The sequence below is a fragment of the Lynx canadensis genome, chromosome B2 (assembly GCF_007474595.2).
Source record: "Lynx canadensis isolate LIC74 chromosome B2, mLynCan4.pri.v2, whole genome shotgun sequence".
Classification (NCBI taxonomy): domain Eukaryota; kingdom Metazoa; phylum Chordata; class Mammalia; order Carnivora; family Felidae; genus Lynx; species Lynx canadensis.
This window is the reverse complement of record NC_044307.1, coordinates 115,283,265-115,298,858: the sequence shown is the minus strand read 5'-3', so window position 1 is coordinate 115,298,858 and position 15,594 is coordinate 115,283,265. Positions and strand designations below refer to the sequence as shown.

Sequence of the window (15,594 nt, the reverse complement as noted above, 5' to 3'; positions counted from 1 at the left end):
GAATGGAGATATGATAAACATAGAAAGAGACACAAATAATTTGTCCTTAACTTAAGCTTGACTAGATAAGACTGAGGACAAAGATGGTGTCTGAAACCATCCAAAAGTTCTAGAACATGGGAATATACTTCCATTTAATATGGTTTTGTGGGAACATTTTTATTTCTCCTTGGTGATATAAGTTGTAGTTGAAAATAAAATTGTTTTTGTACTTTGGGAATCGATCTAGTTGGTTGAAACACTTATCTCATGCAGACTAGAAAAGAAAACACCAGAATAAGAAACAGAAATGCATCATTCAAAAATTTTATATCTTGGAAGACAAAAAAAGAAACGAAAAACGAATTAAGGCAAGCAGTCTACATGAACAGTACAGTTGGTGGAAAAGGGGTGACCAGAGATAGGTAGCCAGAAGCCAGATTCATTGCCAATTCTTCAGGAAGCATGATCTTTAGAGGGCTAGGCAGTGTAGTGGGCAGAGCAATCATGCATCCTTCCATTACAACAGAAGGTTAAGGTGGGCCATGAGCTCCTGTACTGCTTTCTCAGAGATGCCTCCTCTTGCCCTGGGCTGGCTGTGTCCTCTGTGAAACACTGGTGAGGCCTTCAGCTAGGGTGACTTCAATCCCCAAAAGAGATCCACAGACTGAGAAAATATGGAGAAGAAAAGGCCAAATGTTCAAGATGCAGGAGGAACTGACATACAAGGAAAGATGCTAATTTCTAAACAATGAATGGGGAGCAGTGAAATAATTTTGGGAGGCCTATGCATCTATAGTAGAATTTTGTTGAGTAAGAGAGAAGTTGAATAAATATCTCCTAATATCCTATAAGTAAATCTCTAGTACTTACATAAAGGTGGATTCAAAAAACAAACATTGAGAAATGTAATATGTTCAAATTACATAGGATACAGAATCCTCTTTCCTAATTCACGAGTTTGTAAGAGTAACAGCTTTCCAATAAAAACAAACAATAAAACAAAATGAACAAAACTTTAAAAACTATCAACAAATATATTTATTGTGGTGGCTTTCCCCCCTACTAGATACACCTTGTTAGAAAGTAGTATCCCTTTTAGTTCCAGGTGGACCATTAAGCAGGTAATAACATTGTTTTTCCCTCAGAAAACACATGACTTTGCAAACATGTTCTATTCTCCTTGCTCTAGCTTTTGTTTTCTATGAAATCAGAATTTTCTTCTAATAGGTATGATTTTGTTTGTGGAAGTTACAGGTACATGTTTACAGACTTATATAACCCGAGGGGTAGCAGAGGCTGAACCACACAGTGCTGACATAGATTGGAGACCTGTTCCCAGTAATCACAACACTTCACAGTCCTGTAAAGCACAGAAATCATCTCCAATGCTATGGTTTCTTCCACATTTTGCCTTTCTCCAATCCCATATGGTATTCTTAACTCTGGTGTACACTCTCATGTTTCTTGCAGAAGGACAAGGTGAGGGCAATAGAACCAATCTTAACACGGTTGTTTCTGTGCTGAGAAATTCTATGATTCCAAATGCCAGGCCCTAGTATCTGAGCACTCTCTAGATCTCCTGGACAAAACAAGGCTGTTTCTCTTCCCTGATCTCTTATATTACTTTGAAGGGATACTGCATCTTTGAATTTGCAGAACTATCTTTCGCTTCTTAAAGCAATAGCTTGAACAATTATTTTTATAGGGAAAAGATGGTGCTTCTCCAGATGTCATCATTACGCTGTTACATCTTATAGCCTATTGATAGTTATGTACAAGATTTCTTGTCTCTCAGGAATGCACAGAAGCATGTAAGATAACCATTTGAAAACATCCCTTCTTTGAACTTTTGGCTCTTTGTTGTTAACTATGCTTGTATGAAGACTATAGCAACTATTTGGAATGTTGTTTAGATTGAGCAGTAACTGACACGTTGTCCATTTGTGGTCCTAATGGCTACAGCACCTGTCCTGGGCATCTGGTTGAGATAGCAGCATCATGAGTTTACAACAATCTCATGGGACCCTCTAATGTACAGTGCTGACTGATACCGATTTCTGTTGTTTGTCTTGGACCTTTCGCTTCTTCTGCTGCTGTTTGTCTTTGTTTTCTCGTTGTTCTGGAGTTTCTCTGCTGGGTTCCAGACCTTTGTTATCAGGTATTGCATCCTTACTTTCTTCTTTATTAAGTTTTTTTCTTTTCCTCTCCCTTTCTTTTTTTCCTAAAATGAAAGAATACACCTTTAAAAAATATACTCAACTATGCTCTCTTTGGTTATTCTAAGTTTTTTTTTTTTTTTTTAATTTTTTTTTTTTCAACGTTTATTTATTTTTGGGACAGAGAGAGACAGAACATGAACGGGGGAGGGGCAGAGAGAGAGGGAGACACAGAATCGGAAACAGGCTCCAGGCTCTGAGCCACCAGCCCAGAGCCCGACGCGGGGCTCGAACTCACGGACCGCGAGATCGTGACCTGGCTGAAGTCGGACGCTTAACCGACTGCGCCACCCAGGCGCCCCTGGTTATTCTAAGTTTTAAAAAATGAGTTAAACTTCTCTGTTGCAAATCGTACTCATAGATACTAAATATCTACTATTTAATTTTTTTTTTTGCTTTTATTACTTATTTTTGAGAGAGAGAGAGAGAGAGAGAGAGAGATGGAGTGTGAGGGGAGGAGGGACAGAGGGAGACGGAGACACAGAATCCGATGCAAGCTCCAGGCTCTGAGCTGTCAGCACAGAGCCCGACACAGGCCCTGCACTCACAAACCGCGAGATCATGACTTGAGCCGAAGTCAGACGCTCAACTGACTGAGCCTCCCAGGCGACCCCAAATTACTATTTAAATTATTCAACTACTTTCGATTAAGTCTGTATTATATTTTAAGAAATGTAAACATGAAGCACAAAATATAAGGAAGCAATGGATATATGATAATTCTGAACAGTCTTAGAGGGTTCTATAGTTGGTAATATACATTATAGTTTTGAATATTTAATATAAAATTTTGAATACATTCCTGCCATATAAGAAAATTTTAATGTGTATTTTGCTATCTGGCTCCCATTTAAGGCACTATTTTGTATTTAAATTTTTCCAAGTAGTAGTTACATATTTGCAGTCTGCTGATATAACTGCATGCCATCTACTAAAAGAAAACTGGTTTGCATAACAAATACGCAAATAACCAGGATAACTGTACCTTAGTTCAACACAAATGTTTATATGTTGAAATTAATTTCCTTTGCAATTACATGCAGGGGTGGTGGCAACTATAACTTGTCAATAACCCTATGGTATAAGCTACAAGGGCAGGAACACTGTGTCTCTATCAATCAAATGAGCAAATATTTATTGGATATACACTGGATTCAATGGAGGTCTCTGATCTTGAACTGGGTCTGAACTATAGATTTAGTTCGTATTCACAGTATGGTGCATTTTAAAAAGTGGAACCAACATGATATTAAGGTTTTGATGTGGGAAGACATACTGCAAGGTAGACTGGAGCCAGGGTGGAAAACTGTTTCATTCTGTTGGTATTGGAAACTTGCTGAGAGTTTTAGGGGAAGAGAGTAATCTGAGCAAAGTGCATGAGACTTGCACCAAATTGGATAGACTGTTTTCATTTATTTCTGGACAGCAAAGTAACTAAATATTTTATAATCATGTAAACATTATATATATGTATATACACACATACATACATATATATTCTAAAGTGCAAAATAATTTCCGGGGAATGGTGTTAGTAACATCCATTGCTACATATATTCCAATGAGAAAGTACTGAATTAAATCAAAATCATAGGAAATGAAAATTAAGAACCTACTAACTCCTTGATGTGGGACAAATTCTGATAATGTATATCCCCACAGACTGAGACGTGTAACATTTGCAATTAGTATCTGTCTACAAAGGATCATTTTGGACAAAAGTATTTTGGAGACTTTATTTGCATGAGAGAACCAAAATATTTTCATGTCCTGAAATAGGCTGCAGATATTGAATTCAGTGGTTTGGCTTTCTTTTCCTTGAGCTCTGGTTACAGAATCCTAGGGAGCAATATTATTAATACTGCATATATATCCTTAGCCAACACAGTCTCCTTGGATTAATGATTTTAGGCCACAACTAGCTTTGTCTGAGATTATATTTGTAAAACCTTCCAACTGCTTTATGAAAACTTGCTTCATTGGGCTCGACATAGTGCACCTCCAAATTCTAAACTTTAAAGACAGTTAACAAAAATGAGAATTCAGACCACTGTAAGGCAGTCAAATTGTTTGGATATGAACAAAAAATGTTAAGAGTTGAATATTATGGCTAGAGCTGAGCTAGTTCTACACTGATTCACCAATTCCATTGTTCTTTTCACTTAAAAGAATATTGCTGGATTGATAAAATTTTGGTGGAAGGAATCCAGGTTTGGTTTTGTTTTTTTCTCATTCTGGCTTTAATTATTAACACCTTTGAAGTGCTGACAGGAACTTGGTAACAAAATAGAGAAAACTGAAGAGTAAATTTACCTTCTTAAATATGTAGCCTAATGTAATTTTCATGAAACTGTACAAACTGGAAGAAAGAAATGCTGGTTTTCATGATATGTGCTTGGTTTTCAGAAGGACATGGCTGCAAAGGTTAGATTACATAATATTTCCATTTGAGGAGCATTTTGGAGGTGTTCAAGTTCAACTCTAAAAAAATGGTCAGTGAAAATCATTCCAGAATTCCATAAAAACTACTGACCCCAAACAAAATTTTTATGGAAATTATCCAAAAGTTCAGTGTTTGACATTGTTCTCTTGATGATGGTCCAATATCTTACAGCTGTGATCTTAACCATAACGTTCTGGATACATAAGAAATATATTGTTTCTTTCTTGGTTACAGATTGATTTGTATGTTTTTTAGCCACATGTGACAACATACTCAGCTTACAGTGTATTTCTGCTTATTAGCAAACTGATATGATTATTTCTTAAGACAGGCAGACACATTTTTGGAAGTAGCTTGAAACTCAGTATTATAGTTTTATTATCCAAGGAATAACTATTTCGTCTGGGCGGTGAGTGTAAGGGGAGGCTCTAGTAAAGCAACAGGAAACTAGCACATTGTACATTGTTGTTGCCCAACAAAGGGTGATTGCACAATAGAAGAATGGGATTATTATTTTTTACGCGCCATGTGTTAGTGGTTGGAAACACTAACTACCCTTTTGTATAAATAATATATTTTCTTCTTGTCCAAGAAATAAAATAGAAATGCAGAAGAGTGGCTGCAGTCCATTAAAAATCACGTTCAATTGGGGAAATTTTGTAGGTTTTCATTAAAGGGGACTTTTTTTTCTATTCTGCTGACTTTTTATTGATGGGATCAATAGTTGTTTTTATACTTTTTTTTTTTGGATAATTTTGCAAACTAGGCATTCCAGTTATCACAATCTTACATATATGTTTGTGTTTTGTCATTCACTGCTTAGGCATGTATACACATGCACACAGGCAATGGAATTGGGTTGTAGAGGGCTCTCACGATTAAAAGAATGTTTATCATCCCTCGATGTTCCAGGTATGAGGGCAGTGTTAGATAGACACTGTCCAAGAGAAATTGCTATTAGCAATTGAGCACATTCTGAGCCTTTGCAGAGAAGCACTATGGTGCAAACATTTGTTTAACAATGGTGTTTTAAAATTTTTTTTTTTCAACATTTATTTATTTTTGGGACAGAGAGAGACAGAGCATGAACGGGGGAGGGACAGAGAGAGAGGGAGACACAGAATCAGAAACAGGCTCCAGGCTCTGAGCCATCAGCCCAGAGCCCGACGCGGGGCTCGAACTCACGGACCGCGAGATCGTGACCTGGCTGAAGTCGGACGCTTAACCGACTGCGCCACCCAGGCGCCCCAACAATGGTGTTTTTAAAGTCAGAAAAACACAGTGTTCAAATTCTAGGTCTGTCACCAACAAGTTGTGTGGCTTTTGACAATTTGTTGGTATCTCTCAGGATTAGCTCTCTGATATTTACCATACGGATAATCATTACTACCTACTAAATGTTGTAAAGATTACATGAGATACTTACAATGCACTTAGCATAGTGGTGGGCACACGTCAATCATGGGTGAAATAAAAGCTGATGTTATTAACTCATTACACAAACATGAATTAAGCCTCTACTCCATGCCAAAATGTGCACTAAAACCTGGGGACACTAATGAGATATGGAGACAGGCATAATAATTATAGTTACAAGCTAATGCTAAAATAGAGAAAAGCACGAACAAGATCCTACTGGGAGCACAGCAAGGAAAGCACTGAACTCTGCCAATGGAGATCGAAAGAAAACTCCCCAGACAGGGTGATGTTTCAGCTGAGCCTTAAAGAATGAATGAGCATTTGCCAGGCCACGGAGGGAAAAAGGGCATGTCAGGCAGTGAACAATATTGTCAATGAAGGCATGCAAGGACATGATGAATCTGGGGAGCTGAAAAAAGTAGACTTCCTTGGTTTGATCAGAGTCTATATATAGGACATTACTCAGAGAAGCTGGAACGATATACTGGACTCAACTGCCATGTTGGGAGTTAGTCCTGAGGATCAGTGATACTGAAAACTGGAAAAGGGCAAGAATCAGAATCTGAGAGCAAGGCAGAGTTTGGATATTTCTGTGACTAGTTTACAAAAGGCCAATGGGATACTCTGACATGTGACATTATTTTTTTTTATTTCAGGGACACTTTGAAAGTAATTAGAATCCATAGAGGGAGTATAGGCAGTGACAGGTATTTATTTTTGAGCCTTAACTTTTAAGAGTACCTAAAATCTCTGTGCAGACCATTCTAGACACGTGTTATTTAATATTTCATTGCAAACCACTATCATGTAATTGAATACATGATTGATGTTTTTGTGATAGTGAAATTATTTCTTATTAATACAGAAATAATTAGTCATTTATCTAAGCACCTCCTAGGGTCTTCTGCAGACCAGGTTTCCAAGTATAGGTGACTTTGAAAAATACATATTCCTAGGCCCCACCCTTGGAGTTTATGATTCAGTAGCTCTTATGATGGGCCCAGGAACCTATAGTGAATAATACGTTCACTCCTAGTTTATTCTGATGTGCAGCCATAATTAAGAACCATAGCTGTAGGGGCGCCTGGGTGGCTCAGTTGGTTAAATGTCCGACTTCGGCCCAGGTCATGATCTCGCAGTTCGTGAGTTTGAGCCCTGTGTCCAGCTCTGTGCTGACAGCTCAGAGCCCGGAGCTTACTTCATATTTTGTGTCTTCCTCTCCCTCTGCCCCTCCCCTGCTCATGGTCTGTCTCTCTCACTCTCAAAAATAAATGAAAACAAATTTTTAAAATTTGAAAAAAAAAAAAAAAGAACCATAGCTGTAGACCAAGAGGAGGTCCAATTTCCCTAAATGTATACTCTTAGAATTTATTTCACATCTCACGGTTTCTCATTTAATTTCTTATATATAAAGTATGTTTTTTTTTCACATACTGTAGCTACTAACTTTTAAGGCAAGTTTTCTGGTTAGGTGTATCTGGAATAGACACCTAGATACAAAATGAAAATCAGTTGCAGACTGTCTTTTAAAAACCTGTTCAAATAGAAATATGAGCTAAAAGGAATAAACATGTAAAAAAGAATGGCAAGAAAAGGAAATGGGCCTGAATTATTTTTCCTAAATTTTGTATTACATATTTAAGTTCCAAGTGAAAAATGAAAACTGGAAAATGCTCAATTACCTTTTAAAATGTAATAGGGTTATAAATAAAAAAGTTGCTCTCCCCAGAATCACAGATGGGATTTATTTGTTGAGAATTAGTCAAATTGTGAATATTAATTCACAATTTTCTGAATGTTTAGAAATGTCTGTGCAGAAGTCTTTATGAAGGTGGCTTCTTGGTGAATTTCTTGCAAGACATCACTAAGGGGAGCCATTGAGCTTTATGGAGCTTCACTTCCAAGGCAAGCTGTTAAAAATTTTCTCAAAAAGCTAAAAATGTATCCCACACCCTAGACTGAGGATTAAATATCAATTATTATAACTAAAACCAATTAAGTAAATATCCCATTAAAATATAAAGTTTATTATTTCTAGGTCTTTTCTCATTATTGGGTGTGGAATGAAGTTCAATTGGAAATGCATGGTTTTATACCTTAAAAAAGCACAAATGATGTGAAAATGGGGTTAACCTGATGATTTATAAATCTAGAATTGACCTTACTTTTATGTATAGAGGAAGGAAATTCAAAATATTTTTCTTTTTAGTTAATATATCACTGGGGGAATTTTGAAGAGGAGGGGAAATTGCTGTAGTATTACTTCTTCGGCAATTATAATCTAGTAGGTAGATACATGTTTAAAGGCTTTTGAATTGTGAGCTATACCAACACAGGACAGCCTGACCCAGTGGTAAAGAACAGGTTGAAAGTCAGACCTTCTCAGCTGTATTATTACCAAGTAGAATTAACTTGAGAAATACATTCAAACTTTTTATTTTTTGTTTTTTAAAAAATAAATTGGAATACTCATTTCCTTGCTATTATTTTAACCTAGGAGTTTATAACAAATATAGTGAAAATATAAAGGAATGGATAGCTTTTTGAAAATAGGCACTTAAATTATCCAAACTGAAGTTTAAAGCTACCTGAATTATTTACTCTCTAGTTTAATACCTGAATTAATTTCATTGCATTTCTACTTAACTTCCAAGATGCTTCTGATTAATTATTCACAGAAAAATAATTTAGCATAGCATTACAGACTCCACCGAATGCTGTTAATTTGGGAAATTACCTTGAACCATTTTTGCAAAGATAGCTCTGATCATTAAAACATATTAAGACTGAAATAGCATTTTCCCACCATTCGAAAAGGACTAATATACGAGATGCAATCTATTTGTGTTGCATTCTTTTTGGGAATTCAGAAACAAGATTGCTCTGACTGTAACACACTGAGTATAAATTTTAGGAGGTGAAAGGGATAAACCTAAGTTTCTTAATGGCCTCATACTTCTGTTCCTACTCACTCCTGCACTTTACTCACCAGAACCCAATATGTTTCCTGACCCCATGTATTTGATACATTTACTAGAATGCACTTTCTACATCCCTTGCTCTAACTCAGACTTTGTGTTTAATTCTCTGCCCCAATGTCACCCCTTCAGAGGGACCTTCCTTACTCCCTCACCTTTTCTTAGGCTAGGTTATTTGTATTTCTACCCTCTTTGCTCAGTAACTCCCAATTACTAGCCTGTTGCAATAACCATGGTGAAGATGACAGGGCAGTCTATTTCTAAAAATAGTAAGAGTAATGATAATTAAAGTTTAATGGACACTTACACATACCAGGCACACTTCTAAGTGAGAGCGTTGGGTCTAAAAACTCTACTATAACCTCCATCTAATACTGAGGACAATGAGGCTCTTAACCACAGTGCTCTTCTGCCCCCCATCACATCTTAACAGAGCACACTGTGGCACGGCATCCTTGTTTTAGTTCATATTTAAGCTACTGAGTAAAAAAAAAGGAAAGGGTGTGGACTAAACACAACAGAGAGTTTGATAGAAATTATGGTTTAGAGTATACTTTCTTAACCTCTTGTAATTTGAATTCTGAGCAGCAAGTTGCTCATCAGATCCTAACAGCATTTTGAAAGAGATGTTTTATGTCAGCACCATCCAGTCACCACATTCTTGCCTCTCTTCCTTCTTTCTTACTGCTACAGTTTACTTATTTTTCAGTATTTCCATCACCTTCCCAGTCACAAAAATGTAGGATGTAGTACTGTGGGTTTTGGAGATTATTTACATATTATGCCATTTATAACTTATTTAGAAATTTTATTTTACCTCTAAACTCCACTGCTACATTTCTGAAATCCTAATAAAATTATCAGAGATTTTTATATTTTGTTACACTCAATATCAAAAGGGAGAAAGAGAAACTCTAATGATTTAAGTTTAAAAATCCCAGTAAGGCATGAATGCAGTCCTAATATAAATCATTTTATTTATAGCAAACATCATAAATATCTAAAATCACAATTTTTTAGAACCTTTATTTTCATGATCTGCTTTAGTACAATAAACTTTCTTTTGTGAAATCGAATACTTTCCTTAGGAATTGATTATTTTCAGTTTGCCTTGACAGTTTTTCCCTCTGTTGTTTAAGTAATTTCATCACTCACTGAAGATTCAGGATCTGAAATTTTGAATTTTAGCTCTATGTGCTGACAGAAATTTCCACGGCCCTTTCACCCAAGGTAACTCCATTCCATCTCATTCCTTCTGCTGACCAGAACCTTAGCTTGGACTCTGCACTCAAGAGGGACATTAGCTAGAGTCCAACACAAACTGTTAAAGATACTGGATATTGCATACTATGCATACTAAAATGTCTTCCGGTTGTAAATCATCAGTGTTAAAAGAATAGTTAAAAGTGCAAAGGAGAAAGCACCCAAAGATTTTTTTTTTTTTTACTACTTGCAATATTTACAACCTACTCATCATGAAAGTAAAAGGTATCTTATATTTTAATTTTATAATATTAAAAAAAACATAGTAAGGCATTACAATTTCTATAACTATTTCACTTACATAACTACTTTAAGTTTAGTATTCTTTTATATAAGCTTATTTCTCTTGAATCAACTACCTTTTGATTAAAATTCATTTGTAATTAGTGTTTGCAATGTTCTTTTTTGTTTGTTTGTTGTTTTCTTTCAATGTAAAATCTCTTTGAGATTCTACCCACCACATTCGGTTAGATTATAAAACTCTTGGAAACTAAATCACGCATATTAATTCATATGTTGAAAATTTCTTGATCTAAGCATGTTTGTATAATATGTTTTGAACTAGATCTTGGATCTTATGAAATTGTATCTATTGGATAAGCATGTAAACTTATTCTGATTTTCACTTATTGTCAAAGGGTGTGCTGGTAAATTTCACCTATTAAATTCAGTCAAATTTAGTTCACTACTTTTACTGTAAAATTCATGGCCAGTTTGTGGAATGAATATTAACTGGTCTCTTAAGGAAAAAAATCACTCTGCATATAATATTTTGATGGTTTTATATACTGTTTATAAACTTATAATAGGGGGATTAATGTGTATGTTGCTTTCTTTAGAAATTTAGATAATGGTATGGCTGGCTCCACTGTTTAAAAAATGACTGAAGCCTGCCTAGTTGCACTGCTAAATGTCCTTTCTGAAATTTTCAGTTTAGACCAGTCTTCTCAAATATTAATGACTATTTCTAAAAAGTTGATGAGTTTATTTTTTTTTACAATTCTCTCCTCATTGCCCATCTGAGGCTTATGCTGCCTGCTGCTATAGACCATCAGCTTATATGTCAAGGTACAAAATATGTCTGAGTCTAAGGAATTTTTATGTCAAATATTTCTTTCACATCATTCTTTAAAAAATCTATTGCAGCAATTTAAATATTTTTAAAAAACAGTAAAATAACCTCTTTGATCATTCCTATCATACACATATTGCCAGACTTAAAGTATATAAATAGCATCATAAATAGGCTTTCTTATAAAATTATTATAAAACAGAATACATAATTGTCATTCAGAATACTTATCGAGGGATTCCCTTAAGAAGGCTGGAAACATTATTTCTTTAGTATTACAGTATAATTAACTCCTTTGAAGAACTTTTCACATTCTTTGTGATAAATCAGTTTGCTTAATTCTGTGTCAATTTAAATTTTAAATGTGTATTTAACATATCATTAATCAACAATTAAGTTGCAAGTACCGTCTAAAGTGTAGGTTGTGTTGAAAATCTGAGTCTTAAATATTTTTTTCCTGGTTAATTTTATTTTCTTGCTCTAAATCTTTCTGAGTTGACAATCATGCTATTCCTGTCCTCAAAACACATGTTAAAGTAACAGAATAAAGAATCCTTAAATTTGTTGCCTTATGCAATTCATTTACCTTAGAAAACCAAAAACGTCAGTTGTATCAATATTTGATTCTGAGAGTTAATAACGTTTGATTTTTTTTTCTGTCCTTACATATTCCTCTCAGGAGGGAGCACAGTATAATACCGAGTTTTCATGCAGAGCTTAGAATAACACTGGTATTTGAATTTTCCCCAGTTTTCTTTAGTTAGGTATGTATATAGGCTCACAGCTCAGTCTTTCACACTTGAAATACATGTTCTGGAATTTGTTGAGGGTAAATATCCACCAAATGCCCCTCTCTCTCTCTCTGTCTCTCTCTTTTATTATTTTTTTAAAAAGAGAATCACTAAGCCAAGAGCACAGTCTTCATCTTTGATGAAATATAGCTTTCCAATTAACAGAAAAGTCCTTCATTTCAAAAGGCTGAACAAAATGCTACTTGAAAATTCATTCCAGCTGGTTAAGCTGAAGAACTGAAAGAATTCCAAGGAAAGAATATTCTCTTGGCATTTATCATTTGATTTTCATTTGGATAAATTTCCATTTGTTCCAAGAACTTGTCTCAGAATTTTGTTCTTCTGAGACAGTGAAAGAAGTGTTGATAGCCATGTTTGACTATGCTGTACTTCCTGCCTAACCCAGATTGTCTACTTGGTTGTATTGACAGAAGGGGATGCCTCAAACTTGCTGACACATTTGCAGTGATTGATTATATAAGAAACATTGATACTATTCTAATCTCTTTCATCATTTTATGCACTAGTTGATTCTGATGTCTAATTCTCATTGTACCACAGCCCATTCTTTCTTTTCTTTTTTGTTGTTCTATTGGGGAAAAAATGAAACTCTGATCTGGAATTACATCACAGAGGGAAAAACAACTACCAAATCTCCTATTTAGCACGTGTTACTCAATGATATTTTTGGTAGAGATATTATACACCTCTGTAGCTATAATTTAATATTTTCAGCTATTTATTGATTACCTATGTAAAGCTCACTTTTTTAATGCATCTCATTCTCAAATGTTTTCACCTTGCTTCAGTATTAGAAAAAAAAGTTTAATTACAGATGCTATCTCAAACTATTGATTTTTTTAAAGTAAGCTCCACATATGGAGCCCAACATGGGGCTTGAACCTATGATCCAGAGATCAAGACCTGAACTGAGGTCAAGAGTCAGATATGTAACCAACTGAGCCACCCGGGTACCCCTCAAACTATGGATTTCTTAACTAGTATGGAAAACAGAAAAATCTCACTTAGCCTGTATTATATTAAAATTTATAAGAAATAAATTTCATTCATGAGGCAAATAAGATCATAAGCGGCATATTTCACTTATGGTAGATAATGCAAACTGTTTTAAGTACTTTTTTTTTTTTAATTTTTTTTCAACGTTTATTTATTTTTGGGACAGAGAGAGACAGAGCATGAATGGGGGAGGGGCAGAGAGAGAGGGAGACACAGAACCGGAAACAGGCTCCAGGCTCTGAGCCATCAGCCCAGAGCCCGACGCGGGGCTCGAACTCACGGACCGCGAGATCGTGACCTGGCTGAAGTCGGACGCTTAACCGACTGCGCCACCCAGGCGCCCCTGTTTTAAATACTTTTTATCCTACTCTGTTCGTGCAAATATCTGTTCTTAATTGGAAATACTTTCCACATGCATTTCTATAACCAGCAAGATAGCTCCTTGTAATTACTTCATCAATAGTGGTTACATACACTTGAGTGGAATGCAACTGATTTAATTTCTCTAAAATATTTTAGCAATTGAATGTTCACTAACCTAGAAATATGGACCCTATAATTAAACAAGATTGGTAAGATTTTATGACATCTCATTTTACAGCTTTCACTGTACTCCTTTTATCACTGCATTGATGGGTGTTAGGGTGGGAGAGGAGAGCTGGGGAGGTGGGCACATGTACAGCAAATGTGTGTCTATGTTTGTGTATAAATATAACTATATATGTACATATTTATTTGTCGGTTCCTTTCCACCGTAAATGGAAAAGTTCTATTTTTTAGGTGGATTTAAAATATCAATTCAATTTTTTGAAATGTTTATTCATTTTTGAGAGAGATTGAGAGAGAGAGAGAGAGCAAGCAAGCAGGGGAGGGGCAGAAAGCAATGGAGACAGAGAATCCGAAGCAGAGTTCAGGGTCTGAGCTGTCAGCACAGAGCCAGCTGTGGGGCTCAAACTCACAATCCAAGAGATCATGACCTGAGCCAAAGCCAGACACTTTTAGCCAACAGAGCCACCCAAGTGCCCCTAAAATATCAATTCAGAGACAGAAAGCTTGTTTTCGCATTTAATTTTTAACATTCTAAAAGGAGATTCATCTTATTATAAGGGTTCTTCAGATGCTTGAACCTTTATTTATTTATTTATTTATTTATTTAAATGTATATTTTTAAGAGAGAGGGAGAGACAGAGTCCAAGCTGGGGAGGGGCAGAGAGAGAGAGAGACAACAGAATCTGAAGCAAGCTCCAGAATCTGAGCTGTCAGCACTTCGGACACCTAACCGACTGAGCTACCCAGGCGCCCCAGCTGCTTGAATCTTTAAAATTAACAGACTCTGCTAGGCTATATGACTTTTAACTTTTTCTTACCAAACATATTTTCCATATGCCAAATTAACATTTGCATCCTCTTTTTTCTTCACAGACTCAACATGTTGTGAGAAAAAAGAATATGGTCCTCTAATAAGCATTTGATTAATGCAGAAGCAATTAAAGAACTACTTTCGTTCTTTGGAAACTCAATCTTCTATATGTGGACTTTCTCTCCCAACATTGATATTATCCCTATGTCCTATTTCTTTGCTGCCAACTGGTTCATTTTCTTCCATTGTTTTGATTGAGTACCTAAGTGTATAACAATATACTATCTGCTGAATTTTTATCTATATTTCTAGGTGCTTTTGTAATAAGTCAAGGTGATACTGAATGATACTTCTACGTTTTGTAGTATTAGGAAGAACGTAGTAATAATCGCAAAAATGATGAACTTTTCTTAAATTTTTTTTTCAACGTTTATTTATTTTTGGGACAGAGAGAGACAGAGCATGAACGGGGGAGGGGCAGAGAGAGAGGGAGACACAGAATCGGAAACAGGCTCCAGGCTCTGAGCCATCAGCCCAGAGCCCGACGCGGGGCTCGAACTCACGGACCGCGAGATCGTGACCTGGCTGAAGTCAGACGCTTAACCGACTGCGCCACCCAGGCGCCCCGATGAACTTTTCTTTGTAGAAACTCAACTTTAATTTTGATTCCCTATAAAAATATTTCAAAAGAAACACAATTCTCAGAACAGGTTATTTTGTTGGTGGGTAGGTAATACTGGGGCTTCTAGCAGTAGTTTTCTGATTCATTTGCACAAGTTTGTACACAGAGAACCTTGAGGTTTATGAGGGCCACATACCAGGTACACAGGTAAAGCACTGGTACCGTTGCTCCAGATTGGGGTAGGTTTGCTTTTTTTTTTTTTTTTTTTGTCAAGAGCCTGTATGTAGTAGATACTCAATAAATATTTGTTGAAAAACTTAAATGAAAGATAAATAATACTCTTTTCTTGATTTCATGCCTATCATTTTGTTTGGGGGAAGGACAGATATGGAGAGATGCTTTGATGTTATTCTTACATATGCAAGCATGCC

The 15,594-nt window shown here is 35.9% G+C and overlaps 1 protein-coding gene across 1 annotated transcript in view; it reads right to left on the bottom strand.

The window, feature by feature from the left end:
- Positions 1-996: 996 nt before the first annotated feature.
- RSPO3 (R-spondin 3) overlaps positions 997-15,594 on the bottom strand; it is an 87,013-nt gene continuing 72,415 nt past the window's right edge. The window contains exon 5 of the mRNA XM_030316288.1: positions 997-2,203. Within this exon, the coding sequence (XP_030172148.1) occupies positions 2,010-2,203 (194 nt within the window). The 3' untranslated portion in view covers positions 997-2,009. The remainder of the gene's footprint in view (positions 2,204-15,594) is intronic.